At 45.3% G+C, this 14,470-nt stretch overlaps 1 protein-coding gene across 1 annotated transcript in view; it reads left to right on the forward strand.

Moving 5' to 3' along the window:
- Positions 1-3,128: 3,128 nt before the first annotated feature.
- DPH6 (diphthamine biosynthesis 6) overlaps positions 3,129-14,470 on the forward strand; it is a 31,652-nt gene continuing 20,310 nt past the window's right edge. Inside the window, 3 exon segments of the mRNA XM_015412492.1 lie at positions 3,129-3,151; positions 8,799-8,893; positions 11,622-11,815. Coding sequence (XP_015267978.1) covers positions 3,129-3,151; positions 8,799-8,893; positions 11,622-11,815 — 312 coding nt within the window.

A 14,470-nucleotide genomic window follows, 5' to 3' on the forward strand; every position in this document is an offset into this window, starting at 1 on the left:
CTCTGTCTTGGCCTCCAATGGCTAGTAAAGGGTTAAGAACAGTGTGATTCCCAGACCAGATGCAAAAGGGGAAGGGCAAACTCTGAAGTTCTTCTCCAGTTGGGACCCAGTTTTACTTTTGGAAGAGCTGCAAGACTGAGGCTGCCAGGAAGGGTGAAAATCTGCAGGGCGTGGAGGGGTGGGGGAGATGGGGGGAAGTAGTTCCCGAAGGCTGGGCAGCCCTGCAAGGGGGTCTCTCAGTCCCACGTGCAAGGGGGGCTCAGGCTGGTCCCTTCTCTGCTCCTGAGGAGGATTGCCAGCTCTGGATCTGGCCCCTTAAACTGGGGATGGATTTGTAGCAAGGAGCAGGAGGGGACTGGGTTTTCCTCCAGGCCTGGAAGAGATTCCCTTCCTGATCTCTGCAGGTGAAACCTCGGATAAATGGGAAGGGGAAAATAGAGGCCCCCTGTGGCAACCTCCCCAATCTACCAGCCTGAGAGAGAGGAAGGTGCCTTTCACCTCTGTCTCCCCTTAGCTGAACTCCCTCAGGGGCCTCCAAGAGAATCCCACCCAGAGCCCTGGGGAGGGGGTGAGATTGCCTTCTCTACTCTCCTCAAAAAATCTTTTCCTTGTTATGGCAAATGGGATTGCTTTGGAGCAGGAGGAAGCATGCAAGTGCAATTCGGGTGTACAAAATGCGGAGATCATTCATTTGGCTTGGGGGCGGTTGCGTAGTAGGTTGCATGATCCTCCCACTTCCAGAATGGTATCTTCCTCCAGCCTCTGAGCATGAACAGAGTGCCTTGCATTGATTTACAGAAACATGAGATGTGTTGGGCACATGGATGGGGAGGGAGGCGTTTCTGTAATAAGGGAGAGGCCGTACCTCAGTGACAGATGTGATCCTTTGCATAGAGGAGATCCCTGGTTCTATCCTTGGTATCTCCTCCCAAACCTGCACTCCATAGGGGACAAGCCTTGAAGACAACTTCTAAGTTCAGGAATTGAAGACACACCACCATAGCTCAATTTCTGTCTGGAGTTAGACAAAGTGAGAATGCTACGTTACACCTCTTGAAATTGTTCCCTTGCCTCCCTGTTAGTTTCCAGGTTCAGTTTGAGGGGCTAGTTATCACCAGGAAACCCACAGTCCTGCAGGGCAGCCAGTCCCATTACTCTGTATGTGTGCAGGTGCCTACCAGAGGGTCTCTTAAGGCCAGACTGGTTGTGCTGTGTGAGACTGGGGGGGGGGGGAATGCAGATCAGAGGCCTTTTAAAATTTCCTTTGGTCCTGTGTGCAGCCCAGAAAGCGAGGGCCACTTGTGTGCGATGGACCACTTTGCCACGGCGGTCTTGATGCACCTTTTCATATGCCGCGGACTCCCTGAGGGCCTTGTCGAGGTTGAGATGGCTTGCCAGTTTCCGCCGTAGTTTAGGTTCCCAGTGCTGCAGGAAGGTAACATCAAAAGCAGGGATGTTCACCTGGGTGGCCATGACACCAACTCTTTGTGGAGGGCGAAGCTCGAGAGCAGTGTTAGCAGCTGATGGCAGGGACTGCGGTGCTGGGCTGGACAATGTGCGGCAACCTGAGAAGCAGGGCATGATGCGGAGCGGTGTGCGTTGCCTTCCGTGCTGGAGTGCGATGCGATGCTCGGTTCTTCGTGGTTGTTGTTCATGGGAGGTAGAATCCCACCTTCGTCGCCAGTGAAAAGTACTGAGACTCATGAGTGATTTCAGCTCTCATACTTTATTTAGTGGTTAGGAACAAGACAAGGAACCCCGGCTTGCAGGCCGGCTTTTATTTGTAAGATACCCACACCCATCACACACACCCCCACCGTGACAGGGTATTTACAGTGGCTGAGAGTTCCATAGGTCCCGGCTAGGACCCCAGCCCTCCGATTGGTGGTGGCTAGGATCCGCTTGGGCCATTGTCTCTCGGAGTGAAGCTTGGATGGTGAGCTAGCCTCGCACGCAGTCGGATATGAATACATTACAGAATCCCAGACCATAACTGGGGTTGGCAACAAGGATTACAGTGACACTCAGCTATGCCCTGCTGGCCTGGGCTGTGGAGGGGACAGTGCTCTTTTCAAGTGCCCTGTCTGCAGCTAAAAGACAGCATGGCCCCCTCCATTGACCTGCTGTCATCAGTTTGTACTGAATGTTCCTTTGTTAGTGGCTTTGAAGGTAAAAGAAGAAGGGGATGGCAAAGGATGAGATGGTTAGACAGTGTTATTGATGCAACAAACATGAAATTAAGCAAACCCCGGAGCACGATGGAAGACAGGAGGGCCTGGTGTGATGTGGTCCATGGGGTCGCGAAGAGTCGGTTCGACTGTGCGACTGAACAACAAAAAAAGTAGAGCCACAAATTTAACAATCTTAACAGGAAAATAAGGCCCGCTAAACTCCATGGGGCTTTCTTCTGAATAATCACGTTTCGGTTCGGGCTATAAACCTCAATATTTTATTTCTTATATAGGATTACTTGATATATATACAATGAATGCTAGAAGTCAAGTCTGACGCTGCCGTTAAATCGCCCCCCTTCCCTTCCCAATAGTTGTAGGAGATCGATGCGATTACTCAACGATACCAAAAGCCCACTCTGCAGTGCACGTACTCAGTCAGAGACACTGTTAAAAACTACACTCGCTCGGTCCGCATTCTGGCAGCTCTAGCACGAATTAACTGCTATTCACACAGTCGGGGAATTCCGTAGGTCCCTAGCTCAAGTGCGCTTTGCGGAAAAAGCAAACACACGCCCTCACTCTGAACAGCCTCAGTGCCCTTTCGTAGGTGTTTAAAACTTTGCCTGAAATTTAGCCTCCCCCCCCCACTCTAATGGTGCGCGGCTCCCACTGCAACTGCAAACGGGAGCTGCATTTCTGAACTTAGAAAAGAGAAGAATTTTGCAGCATGTGTGCATCAGACAGTGGTATCGCAGCCATGCCAGCATTGTATTAGCTCAGGCAGTTTTGAAGACAGTGCCAAGCGGGAGGGTCTTCCCAAGAAGGAAGGCGCCTCAAACGGCAACAGCCGGAGAGCAACGTGGTTTAGAAGAGATTCTGTTTGAGGCTGGTGCTTTGCAGCGTGGGGGTCTCTCGTAGATACTTAAATCCATCCCAGAGGGGGTGTTGTTCATGATGAAAGTAGTGGCTTTAATCAGGTAATGATTACTGGAGAAAAGAAAAACCAAATATTGCCCTCAGTCAAATAGTATCGTTCTGCACGGGGTTGGGGAGGAAATATTGTACAGCAGGGGAGGAGGGAGACGGAAAGGTAGGGAGTGGATAAACATCAGTCTCCTCTCATCTGCCATCTCTTCTGGAGCAACCAGAAATCTCCTTCCTGGCCTTTCTGCCCCCGATTTCTTCACGTTTCCTGTTTTCCTTGTTCAGCGTGCAGACTGACAGGTGTCAAGCAGTGCGATGTCTTCGCTTTCCTGGACATCGTTGTAATATGGTGTTGTTTTTGTTTGCCTAATTCTTCCCATCCAGTACATGGGGGGGGGGACACTACTTTAAAGGCCCCCCCCATGCATGTGCAGTTTGAGAGAGGGGTCGGTAATCGGAAACTGAATGTGATGATGATAAGTCTGCAGAGGGGCTGGCACTGGAGTAATTCACCCTGCGTTTCGATTTATTTTTGTAGGACTTTGTCAGTGCACTAAGGATAAGCAGGGGTGTTCAAAACGTCATTAAATCATGTCCTTTCCAAATGTATTTTATTATCTTCAGACTTGGAGATAATACATCTCACACTACTTCACCTGTCTGCCAAATTACTTCACATTGGCAAATTTCCGCCCAATGACTTCTGTACTTTCACCGTGTTACTTAGCCTGAGGAACTGGGCTCACTGCTGCAGGTGCTTAACCCTGCACCTTTCTTTCATCTGCTTCTATGGAGCTAGATCCTGAGCTCTGACTGTTTAACAGCCTTGTTATCAATAAGAACAAAAAATAGTTTGTGTCACACTCCTTTTAGAGATATTTTCTACAACTTATCATTTCCTCAGTGGATCGTGCTTCTGGCTTGAGAAATGACAGACTGTGCACTCACTAAGGAGAAGGGCTAGCCATTGCAAACTTAGTCTTGGCCCTTTTCTCCCAGTTCATTTTAAGCCTGTGAATCTAAGGACGAATGTATAAGAGTGAATAAAGTTCATGATTTTTGTTGGCCTGCAGTGGTTTGGTCTGTAAACTGCCTGAAGGCGGCACCAACCACATCAGTATCAACATTTATTTATTTACTTATTTGTTCAATTTTTATCCTGCCCTCCCCACCGGGGCAGTCTTAGGGCGGCTTACATAAAAGTTAAAACATGTAAAACAAAGCCTTTATAAAAACAATCATAAAGTGCTAGTGACAGTAATAATATTGCATAGCGATGATGGAAATATAATAACAGATCATGGTGGAATAATCATAGTGGAATACAGTCAGTGTTGATGTAGACTCTGCAGCAAATTCCATGCGGTTAGATTGAAGGTGAAATTCAAATGGTAGCAGCACCCAGGCTAAAATGTCCGCAGGACTGGCATAGTTCTTTCTAAAGAGAGTGACTATTTCTGGAGTGGCCAAAGGAGGGTCCTTTTGAAGGACTAGGGGTGGTATTGGGAGAGTAAGGGAGGACTGATATTTTCACATAGGAAATACTAAAGGTCAGGAATATATTACATGGATTGTGATCTGTGGCCCTGGCCACATGGCGAAGTTGCCAAAGGAGAGGCACGGGAGTCCCGCGGATTTTCCGGGCGGGATCACACCCCAACATCTGGGAAGCGCAGTGCTCCCGTGGTGAACCCGTGGCTCCCCACCAAAGGTGCGGATTAAAAAACTAGTACTTACGAGGTACTAGTTTCCGGAAACCGCGGGCCAAGGGCGGGCGTCTGATTGTGTTTCCGGTGGACTTACGTGGCATCCGGTGCCCGTCTCCGCAGGTTGTGCAATAGCGCCCAACAGCGAATGCGCACAAAGAGCGATTGCTAGTGCAGGATACCCGTCCGGTCGGCATCTCCCCCCTAACCACAGGACCTCGACCGGGACGTGTGCTCAGGCAGCCGCACATTAGTTTCCTCCGGGGCAATTAGCTAGGCCCCCCCCCCGCGATATCCGGCCCGTGTGACCGGGGCCTATGATAACTTAGTGTTGGGTGATTTAAGGTTTGAAACAGATTTATTTCCAAACTGTGGTGGACATGAGAGAGGAAGAGATCATGATTGCCTTGTGACTGTTGCAAGGTTGCCTACATTTTAATACTGTATGATGCACTTGAAGTTTGAGGGCATTTCTCGGATTTCATAAATACCAGTAAATGCAAACACATGTGAAGGTCTATGTTTGTCTTGTGAAAATGTGAATATCTCATTTTTCAGTCCAATATGCTTGCTTCCAATTGCACGTATGTCAGTGAAAATGCGTACTTTGTATTGTGGTATAAGAAAAGTCACACATGAGTTGCATTTTTCTGAGAGCATCTCTGAGCAAGAATTATTACAGTTAACATTGAGGCTCATTACCTAGTTCACATTTCTCAGTTCACTTCTGGAGATGACTGGGTTTGGGGGAAGAATACATGTGTGTAAGAAACTCTCATTTTCAGCTGTATGAGTTGCTCAGAGGAGCAGTCCTGAAACTGGAGAAAGTAATCTGCAACCATCTTTGAGCAGCTGCTTTTAGAAGAATTCCCAATCTTTACTTCAGAGCATCCTATCCAAAACAATCAATAGAACCAATCTGAGGCCCCTGGGAAAAAAGGGAAAAAAGAACGGCCGAAGTGCGGCTTTTTAAAGCCGCACCAAAAGAGACATGCGGCGGCGGGATCAGATAGATCCTCTGTTGCTCCCTGGCACGATCAGATGCCGGGGGGAAGCCACTGCAGGGAGAGCGAGGCAGCTGAACTGTGCATGTGTGCGCGTGTGTAGTTCGGCCGGGAGCCTCGATTGCTCCTGCAGACGGGCGCGCCGGTGATCTCACGGCTGCACTTGCTGCGCCGTTCCAGGTTGGTGCTACCTTTTACTTGGGGGTTTTTTGCAGCGGGTTTTAGGCCGGAAGGGATGGATCGGGGACGGGTGCACGCCGATTCCCAGATGTTGCGGTGTGCTCGCACCCCCGATCCGGCCCTCTTCCGCCCCAAAACCTCCCGTGTGACCGGGGCCTGATAATACCTTTCTGATCATATAGTTGTGTTATTTTCCTTTAACTTCTTACTTGAAACTATCAAGGAATATTTGCAAGGACACTTCTGCTATGGTTCCTTAATGTCAAACCAGAACTGTAAGAGAGGTTGCCTCCAAAGAAGCTATGCCATTTTGCAAAAAAAAAAAAAAAATCCCCATTGACATCATTCATTGATATGCTGAGAATCAGGCTGTATTGCCATTGCTTTTATTTAGGGATAAGCCTGGGCACAATGTATGGTGGATTTTTAAAAATGAAGATTGGAGGTAGCGCCTTACTGTTTTTACTGAAAGCTGTCAAAAATAAAACCTAGGGGATTTATCACATCCTTTAAGGGGTCTCTAATGTGGCCTGTGGCATTCTTTTCACATTCCATGCAGTTATGCAACAGTCTTCAGGGATAGGAACCATATGCCTTAATATCGGCCTACTTTCCCATTATCCCTAATTACCTCTAATTTAGAAGCTGGGTGTCAAGAATAGGAAAGTGGAGTGCAGTGTGCTGAGTTAAGTTACTTTAATATTTCCATAGTGAGGTTGGTGAATTCAAGTAGAGTTGACATGTTTTTGTGAAAAAGTAGTGGGTGTAGCCTCTGGATATCTGCATGGTGGGGGAGGGGTTGGTCCTAAACTCCATCTAAATTTGACACCTCTTTTAAGCCTTTAGCATCTGTTTTTCTTCCATAGATTTTAAGAATTCTTTGAAGTGCATTAAGTCAATTCAACCCGTCAGCCACTCTGTGGTTCTCCGTCTGGTGTGAGTGGACTGGTTGATGGCAATCTCAGGCAACCTCTTTGTTTTCTTTGAATGTTGTGACTGTTGCTTTCTGTGTTTTCAGGAAACAAGGGAAAATGGCTGTACTCAAGGGAAAGATGCCATCAGAAATTTGAATGACTTTAATTGTGGGACAGCTAATACAGCTGGTTCTCGGAGGAAAGCCTCTTGAAAGCTTTTCTTAGGTGTTTCTTTCTTTTCCACTTAATTTTTCAGACATCTGACAAAGCTCTTCTCCTGTGTGTTAGCTACCTATTGCTAAAGGGAGAATTCCACATGCAGATGTGCTGGTAGAGACTTCCCACCCTTGCAGGAAAATATCACAGTGTCAGAGCAACCCCCTTGCTCTCAAATTCCCCCCTCCCCAAACCCGTTTAGCCATGGCACTTCCGTCTGCCATCAGTAGTAAACTAGGCAGTAAAGGATAGCACAGAAATAGCACACAGCCACTGACCCTGATCATCCACAAAGGTGAGGGCTAGTGGAAGGGCACATGTCATACTGCCTTGCATGCAGAGGGTTCCAGGTTCAGTCCTTGTTTAGATCAGGAAGTAGGTTATGTTATGTGGAAGACCTCTATCTAAGACCTTGCAGAGCCATTGCCAGTAAGATTAGACAATACTAACCCTGTTCGAAAGTTACAGTGAGCACATATACCATCCATGTAGTGTACACTTGATTTTTTCTTTAAAAGTGTGTTGAGTAATTCTCATGTGACATTCAATGTGTGTACAGCTAAATATTTGATTTTAAAAAAAGTTTCAGTGATATGTTTTATTTGTTCTATTGAATTCAGTGTGTCCAAAGTAATTTAAATGGTTCATTAACTGCTACTGTTTCAGTAGTCTCCCTCATACATTCTTTATTAGTCCTTTTTGATACTGGTGTAGAATTGTTTTCCCCCACTTTCTTTATATGTGCTTACTTTTTTTCTTTAAAAGTACAAATCCATATTGATGCTTGGAGAAATAGTAGCAAATCAAGCATTTTCTTTTTATAGCCCGGGAAATTATCTGTAAAGAATCAAGCATTTGTGCGTCACAAGTACTTTGGTATTTAGCTGCTTTTATTCTGCCTAATGTCCTTAGCAGCTAAATTGTTTCTGATGGCAGTCTTGCACCCACACAATATTGTTTTGCATTTGAGATTCACCCCATGTGAAGTCACTGAGAACTGAGCTTTAACAATAAGTGCTTTTAAAGCTTGCTCTTCAGTTGTGGAAAACCATCTCATGTTCAAGACTTGTTAATAGTTGTGTTCAAGCAGAATGACACTTCACTGGCTCGTTGTCATATAAAACTCAAGATTATAAAATTCCAAGCCTTCCCCCCCTTTGCTATACAACAGCCCTTTAAAAATCTAACCAATGTTCTGTATATTGCTGCTTGCTTGTTACAGCAGCAGTTAAAGACTTCATAGGATGTTGTACTAAAGTAGTGACCTGATTGAAACTGTTGTTGTTTTTTTTAAAAGGCATAATTGTATGTTTGTTCCAGAGAGTTAGTAGTAAGAACCTTGTTCTTGACCCAGTGCTCCATGATTTTCTTGGAGCTGGGCACATGGAGCTTTCTTTATATCCAACAGAATGGGTCCTTTTGTGCTGGTGTGGAATGTCATATGTGCTCCTGAGCATTTATCTTGGTGTCTAGATTGGGATGTGTATCCCAATTATGAACTTCCAATTTCATAAGCATTTTTAAAAGTAGTTTTTTTTAAAAAAACCTTCCATTCATATAATGTGATGTCTGTGTATTTTGTTGCTTTGAAAGAAGTATCATAACATCATTACAGGGCTGTTCTTCGTGATCTTCTTTAATTATCAAATAATACGTCTGATTTTTTTTCTTCCTTTCTAGTGGTGGAAAAGACAGCTGTTACAATATGATGCATTGTGTTGCTGCTGGGCACAAGATCGTTGCCTTAGCCAATTTAAGACCTGCTGAAAACAAAGGTGAGAAGTCTTCATTGCTTGTAGAACAGCCCTCAGACTCTTCCATCATACCTGCTGTACTACATACCCCAGAGTGCTTGCTGAAAGAATTTGTCAGGGGATTGTATCCAGTGTCTGGAGTTAGTTTTTCATCTACAGGTACCTGTATGCTTGTTCTGAAAATAGCAGTTCTGTGAGTTCGTTTCAGGTGAGAAAAATAGTAGGGGGGAGGCTTACCCCCCCCCTTTCCCTAGTGGCATGATCCCAATATGAATTGGGCCTGCATATATGCCTTCCACCAAGCAAAATACATAACAATGCTGGGAGCTCCATGTAATTCCCAGGGTCATTGACTTGCCATGGGTAGGCCCCGGTCACATGGGCCAGATAACGTGCGGGGGAGGCATGGCTATTTGCGCAGTTGCATTCTGATCCCCCATCAGGCGATCAGATGCGACGGCGGCACACCGGGGCATTCTCCGTCGGCGCGCACAGCAAAGAGGAAGACCCGGGGGAATAGCCACACACCGGCGCAATCACACTGTAGGAGTCTGTATGCAGCCCGTGGCAAACCATTTGCCAGTAGGTTGCTGCAGGTACCTTTTAAATGCGCATCTTCGGCGGCATGACACGGATTGGCCACAGGTGCGCTACGCCTCCCAGATGTTCCGGTGTGATCACGCCCGGAAAATCTGCCTGAGTATTGTGCCTTCTACGAGGCAAATGCTCCATGTGAACAGGGCCATAGACTACCTTAGAGTGTCATGCAGGGCAGAACTGAATTTGTTCTGTGTAGTGTACATTTTTTTCTGTTGCGTGTTTGCAACAATTTTGCTTTCCCATTTCTTTACTGGTAGAATAGGGCGATTTATTTCCTTAGCATCTTGAAAACAAACCATCTGTAATCTTGTTCATTAGTTTGTCTTCATGTGAAATAATCCCCTTCAGAAATGTGAAATGTTGTTAAAACCAGAAAATGAATACCTTTACGTATTGGTGAAAATGGTTTTTGTGGCAAGGAATGCTCATTTACATTTTATAGCATCCTTAATCCAGATTTGTTGAAGGTACTACAGATTATACTTGCTGACGGGCTGGCAAGATCAGTTATTTAAGTGCTAGTATTAAAACTAGCCTATGTCCAGATATATTCCAAAAACTATTCCTGGGGGGTGGGAATTGGTAGTAATCAAGAAAATTTAAAGGCGTGGATGGATACTGGCCACTAATTTATTATTTATAAAGTGCCTCAAAGAACTAGGTGCTGTACAGAAGACCCAAACAGACCTTGCTGATAGGTTTTCACAGGGCTTTTTTTTTTTTTTTTGTCAGGGGGGAGGAGAGGTGCTCAACAACTCTCTCTTTGGCAGTGATAAGTTTATTGAGGTATATGCAAGATCCAGAAAGTCACTGTGCCAAAACTAAAGGCTTTTGGCGGGCACAAGCTAAATTTAGTAAATTCAAAGAAAAAGTTCCTTCCCCTTCTCCAAGCACACGTCACAATCATACCACTCCTAGTGTTGCCATCCCAACCATGTGAAGGGTATCTGTCTTAGCTATCTACATTCAGGGTTGGCACAGAGAGCTGCTCAAGGACACCTTCGCTTGGGAAAGGAAAAGGAGGGAAGGAGGATGACTTGGAAAGTTATGTCTTCTAGAAGCAAAGGTCTTATTCACTCACTCACTCACACCAAACCCGTCCCCCAAGGAATTCCCCTTCCTTCAATAACAATGGCAACCAAAGCAAGTGAAGCATAGCGAGGTTTGACAGGTGCCGGGACTCTCAAGAGGGAAATGAAATTTTCAATCTGTATAGTGAAAACTCATGAACTTTTAAACATTTTAAAAAGAATTTTGTCGAAGGGGTTCTGGAATGCCATTCCGACACATTCCCCCAGAAAAAAAAGCCCTGGGCTTACATGTATTTTGTAGAAGTATGAAAAAAATCATAGTTCAAAGTTACTAGCAGGAAAATACTTATTCCTAAAGAATCCTAATTCAGAAGGGAAGGGGAAAAACAAGTGGTAGATGCTATGATGCCTTTTACACTCACTCCGAGACCCTATCACCCTCCACAACCTCTGTCACATGGGTTCAGGTTTACTGGTAGGTTGGACAGTCACAGTTTGCCACTTGCCTCTTATCTATTTAAGTAGAGATCCCTGAGTCCCCCCTCTCCTCTTTCCCAGGGACTTCACCAGACTGGGCAGCCCAGTTTCCTGTGTCAGTCACCCTAGCCACTTCACAGAGCTAATGGGGCTGGGAACTAAACTCTGTTTTTCACATTGCCACCATTTATTCACAGACGTATAGTGACCAAGGCATGTGATTGCATATATGCGTTTCTTTCCCTGAGACAATAGGCATCCAGTCAGCAGGGTTAATACAAACAAAGGGAGTCAATTTTTATGAAAGGTTTAACACAACATGGGGAGTGATTAATAAATATATTACAGAGCTCTTTTTGTAGCAGGAACTCCTTTGCATATTAGGCGACACACCCCTAATGTAGCCAATCCTCAAAGAGCTTACAGAGCTCTGCTTACAGAGGATTGGCTACATTAGGGGTGTGTTGCCTAATATGCAAAGAACTTCCTGCTACAAAAGAGCCCTGAAAATTAATCAGGACGTAATTTGCACTAGTGGTGGTGGTTCTAATAAGGAGGGGAATTAGACGTGGTTGTGAAACAGTTGGCTGGATCTAACCTTAGGTAACATAGTTTTAATCTTTTGTTTATTTCTGTTTCAGAAGGCACAGATGAGCTGGACAGTTACATGTATCAGACAGTGGGGCATCATGCCATACAACTTTATGCTGAAGCAATGGGTTTGCCTCTTTATCGCCGCACCATTAAGGGTACTAGTGTGGATATTGGCAGGACATATACTAGATGTGAAGGTGACGAAGTTGAGGACCTTTATCAGCTTCTAAAACTTGTTAAGGTACGTTGCCCAGTAGCTTTAATTAACTTAAAAATAAGAAAGGGTTATTTATAAATAAGACTTGTATATGTAAAGCTTGTAGTTACAACTCTGATTAATCTGTGTTTTTGCTGTATATCCTATTTTCCCCCATAGACTGTAAACTTTGCTGAAATGGATCTTAATTTATAGCTTATTCTGCACTTCAGTGTAGCTTCCTGACTTCAGGCTAAAGACCCCATTAAAGTAGTAAAAACTGATTTATGCTACAAAATACAATAGATACACATAAGAAGAATTCTTTGTTCCTTGTAATTCAGTGACTTCCAGGTTTTACTCAGCAGATACATTGTTACTCTCCGTTTCTGTCCTGTTTCGTATCTTTTGTTTCTGTGGTTGACTTAATAGAGCATGTATTCTCTATGGATAAGCTCATGCACTTTAAACAAAATCAAAGATGGTCAAATGCATTGTTTACATTGTTTTCCTTACTCAGCTTGGTGTTGATATTCAAACAGTTTTTTTAAAACCAGTAACCTATTGGAAAAGTGAGCATAACTTTATCAGCAGTTTCACTCTGATACTCATGTACAGCTTTCCATTTACTTCTTTGAAAGATGCATCTCCATGAAAGATGTGTCTCCAGACAGAAAGATGTCTGTCTAATTTTATTCCATCCTTTCTCCATTTAGTTTAGAACAATGTTTACAGTACTTCTCTCCCCACGTTATCCTTACAAAAGCCCAGTGAGGTAGATTAGACTGGGAAATATGGATTGGCTTAAGGTTATCTGTACAGTTCCTAAGTGAGGATTGAACAAGAGTAGTCCATAGCCTGACGCTCTAACTCTGGCTGTGAATGGGAAAGCCCATGTATGCAGAAAATCCACATAAGCGTTGGTGCTTTATTTGTGTGTGAAGAGTCATTGATTCAGTCAGGGCTTTTTTTGTAGAAAAAGCCCAGCAGAAACTCATTAGCATAACAGGCCACACCCAACAGCAGGAACTCATTAGCATATTAGGCCACACCCATGCCTTCTCTTGGCTTGCCCAGGTGCCCTGCAGCTGTGGGGAGCCCGGGTGAGCCCCCCCTTGAAGGGAAGGCAGTTTAAACTGCCTTCCCTTGGCTTGCCCAGGTGCCCCATGGCTGTTAGGAGCCCGGGCACGACCCCCCCCCCTTGAAGGGAAGAGAAGCCAGTTTAAACTGCCTTCCCTTGGCTTGCCTGGGCGCTCTGCGGCTGCGGGGCACCCGGGCAAGCCGGCCCTTGGACAGGCTGGGGAAGGCACGGGGAGGGATTTAAATGCCTCCCTGATCCTTCCAGGCCCCCCTGGCCTGCCTGCCTTGGAGTCGCTGGGGGGGGGTGTCGCTCTCCAGACCTTCCCTCTGTTCCCACGTACGCAGAGGTTTTGGCTGTAGTGGGCGTGGCCAACTCTGAAGCCAGCCGGAACTCTGTTCCTGTGAGTTCCTGCCCCAAAATAGCCCTGTATTCAGTATACTTAGCTAGGCTGTGGTCACACTAGCAGTTCGCGCTAATATCATCGTGGTACCTTTGCAAATGTAAAGAGCATGATCAGACAACAAGATCTGCCTTCCGTGCCCTGGTCATTGGCACCCAGGTCCGGCGCATCCTGGAAGTGGAGTTTGCCAACATTGGGGAAAGTCCGATCTTTACATATGCCGGAGCTTCCACCCTGTATTTTTCAATGTCTGAACCTCCCTGTTGCGAAGTCAAGCCATTGACCAGAGAATAAATGAACGGGAGAAAGGTGAGTTCAGTAATTTTCATGTAAAATCGAAGGGACCTAAGGTAGGAAAGGATGTCTGTAATCTGCGATGTCTTTATACTAATGCACAGAGTATGGGAAATAAACAGGAAGAACTTGAACTTCAAATAGTGGAAAGTAAATATGATTTGATAGTTATCACTGAGACTTGGTGGGATGAGTCTCATATATGGAGCACAGCGATTGAAGGATATACCTTGTTTAAACGGAACAGAATGAACAAAAAAGGAGGCGGGGTGGCACTATATGTCAAGAATGAATACGCTTGCAGTGAAATTCAGGATTTTGAGAGTTGCCTTGTTGAAAGTGTGTGGGTAAGGATAGAGGGGGGGGAGAAGGGGAAATTGTTGTGGGGGTATACTACAGACCTCCAAACCAACCAGAGGAACTGGATGATGCATTTGTAGAACAGCTTGCTAAACTTTCACAGAGACAGGATGTAGTGGTTATGGGAGATTTCAGCTATCCAGATATTTGCTGGAAATCTAACTCTGCTAGACATGGGGCATCCCGCAGATTCTTGAAAAGTCTTGTGGACAACTTCATCTCTCAGAAGGTGGAGGTGGGAACTAGAGGATCTGCTATCCTAGATTTCATCTTGTCTAACAGGGAAGAACTGGTTGATGAAGTGAATGTTGTGGGATCCTTGGGGAATAGTGACCATGTCAGCTTGGAATTTGACATAGAGAAGGATGTGAAACCAGGACATAGTAGGACTCGTATCCTGGACTTCAGGAAAGCTGATTTAAAAAAACTCAGAGAAATATTAGGTAGGATCCCATGGCTGGAAATGCCGAGGGGGAAATCTGCACAGGAAGGATGGGTGATGCTTAAAAATGAAGTGCTTAAGTCACAATCGCAAACTGTTCCAGTAAGAAAGAAAGGTGGGAGA

This window comes from Gekko japonicus, unplaced genomic scaffold (genome assembly GCF_001447785.1).
Source record: "Gekko japonicus isolate JY-2015 unplaced genomic scaffold, Gekko_japonicus_V1.1 scaffold74, whole genome shotgun sequence".
Taxonomy (NCBI): Eukaryota; Metazoa; Chordata; class Lepidosauria; order Squamata; family Gekkonidae; genus Gekko; species Gekko japonicus.